Below are 1347 nucleotides of genomic sequence, written 5' to 3'. Positions count from 1 at the left end.
ACTTCAGCATCATCAAAGTTACAATTGACAGTTGGTTCATTATCTGGAAGCTTAACCCAAGGATGGTCTTTTGATACTTTGGGTATCAGTGAAACTCTTAGTTCAGGGAATGTTGCAGGTACTGGTTCTGTCAGTGTCACCGTTTTTGGAGGTAGTTTTGGTCACATGCAAAAAAGTATTGCTAAGTCAATAGGTTTGACGGACTGTGAGTCAACTCACTGGGAATCGGATACTGCTGTTCGGTCCAGAACAGCCCATCTGCTTCTAAAAAGCGGACGAGTCTCCCTTACATGCGTCAACTCAGTTTCCACTAACACAGAGGCTTTCACTTCGGATCTCATTGCTCGTCTTGACTTGAACCGTTCACTTCCGTGCAATAGCGCATCGACCGGATCACTCAGCTTGACTGTCGTGGGTTCAAATATTGGACAGTCTGCTTTTACAAGCATGCTAAGGACCCACAATACTATTTGCGAAAATACCTTGTGGATTTCTGAAACCTCAATTCAAGCAAATACTGCGATGGGCAAAGGCTTAACTGACAAAATTATCATCACAACAACGAGAATAGAAGGGACGATGTCCGAAATATTTTCTTTCAACAATGTGATGGTAAGCAATGCCGATCGAGTAAAAAATGGGCCAGTCACAGGATCACGGAGCATCACTATCATTGCAAGCAATATGGGTTCAGTCACATATACGGGGGCAGGGCGGGGAGGGCACACGGGGTGCGAGGCGACGGAGTGGGAGTCGGAGACGTCGGTGCGGTGTCAGGCAGGGCTAGGGGCGCGGGGGAGCGGGCAGGTGTCGCTGACGGCAGGGGGGCAGGGAGGGGCCGGGAGCAGGAGCGAGGCGGTGTCGTGGGACGGGCCGGGGGTGTACACGCTGAGTCTTGGGGAGGATCGGAGGGCGAGGTTCGATCGATGTAACGAGACGGGGGCGGACTCCTCGTGCTTTCTTATGGACAGATTTGCTTTCGTTTTCCGGACTGTCATATCTTGAAGCAAATCTTTCTTCATTGGACACCGTGCTGTTTACCTTGACTCTTCCATCGAGCAATGATTACGTGGCTTTGATTGGGGGTCAAGAGTACGTAGCGTTCACGTGCGTCAACTCGAGCTATGGCCTGTACCTGCTACGGTTGACGGCGCGGGGGCTTTTCGGGACGAGCGTGGGCGATCACGAGGCCGGGGCGGAGGTCATCTACTACGCCTGGAAGACGGTGGGCCAAGGGAACCGGGCAGGGACGGGGTCGACGAGCATGACGGTGTACGGGGGGGCGATGGGCGTCGGCGTACACGGGGGCAGGGCGGGGAGGGCACACGGGGTGCGAGGCGACGGAGT

General features: G+C 53.7%; 1 protein-coding gene across 1 annotated transcript in view; it reads left to right on the top strand.

The window, feature by feature from the left end:
- Window positions 1-579: 579 nt before the first annotated feature.
- Window positions 580-1347, top strand: part of GUITHDRAFT_146364 (hypothetical protein) — a gene marked incomplete at both ends in the record, with an annotated part of 4317 nt that continues 3549 nt past the window's right edge. Inside the window, 2 exons of the mRNA XM_005822552.1 lie at window positions 580-928; window positions 972-1330. Of these exons, the coding sequence (XP_005822609.1) occupies window positions 580-928; window positions 972-1330 (708 nt within the window). The remainder of the gene's footprint in view (window positions 929-971; window positions 1331-1347) is intronic.

This window comes from Guillardia theta, assembly GCF_000315625.1.
Source record: "Guillardia theta CCMP2712 unplaced genomic scaffold GUITHscaffold_123, whole genome shotgun sequence".
Classification (NCBI taxonomy): domain Eukaryota; class Cryptophyceae; order Pyrenomonadales; family Geminigeraceae; genus Guillardia; species Guillardia theta.
The sequence above is the reverse complement of the archived record's forward strand: the minus strand, read 5'-3'. Positions and strand labels throughout refer to the sequence as shown.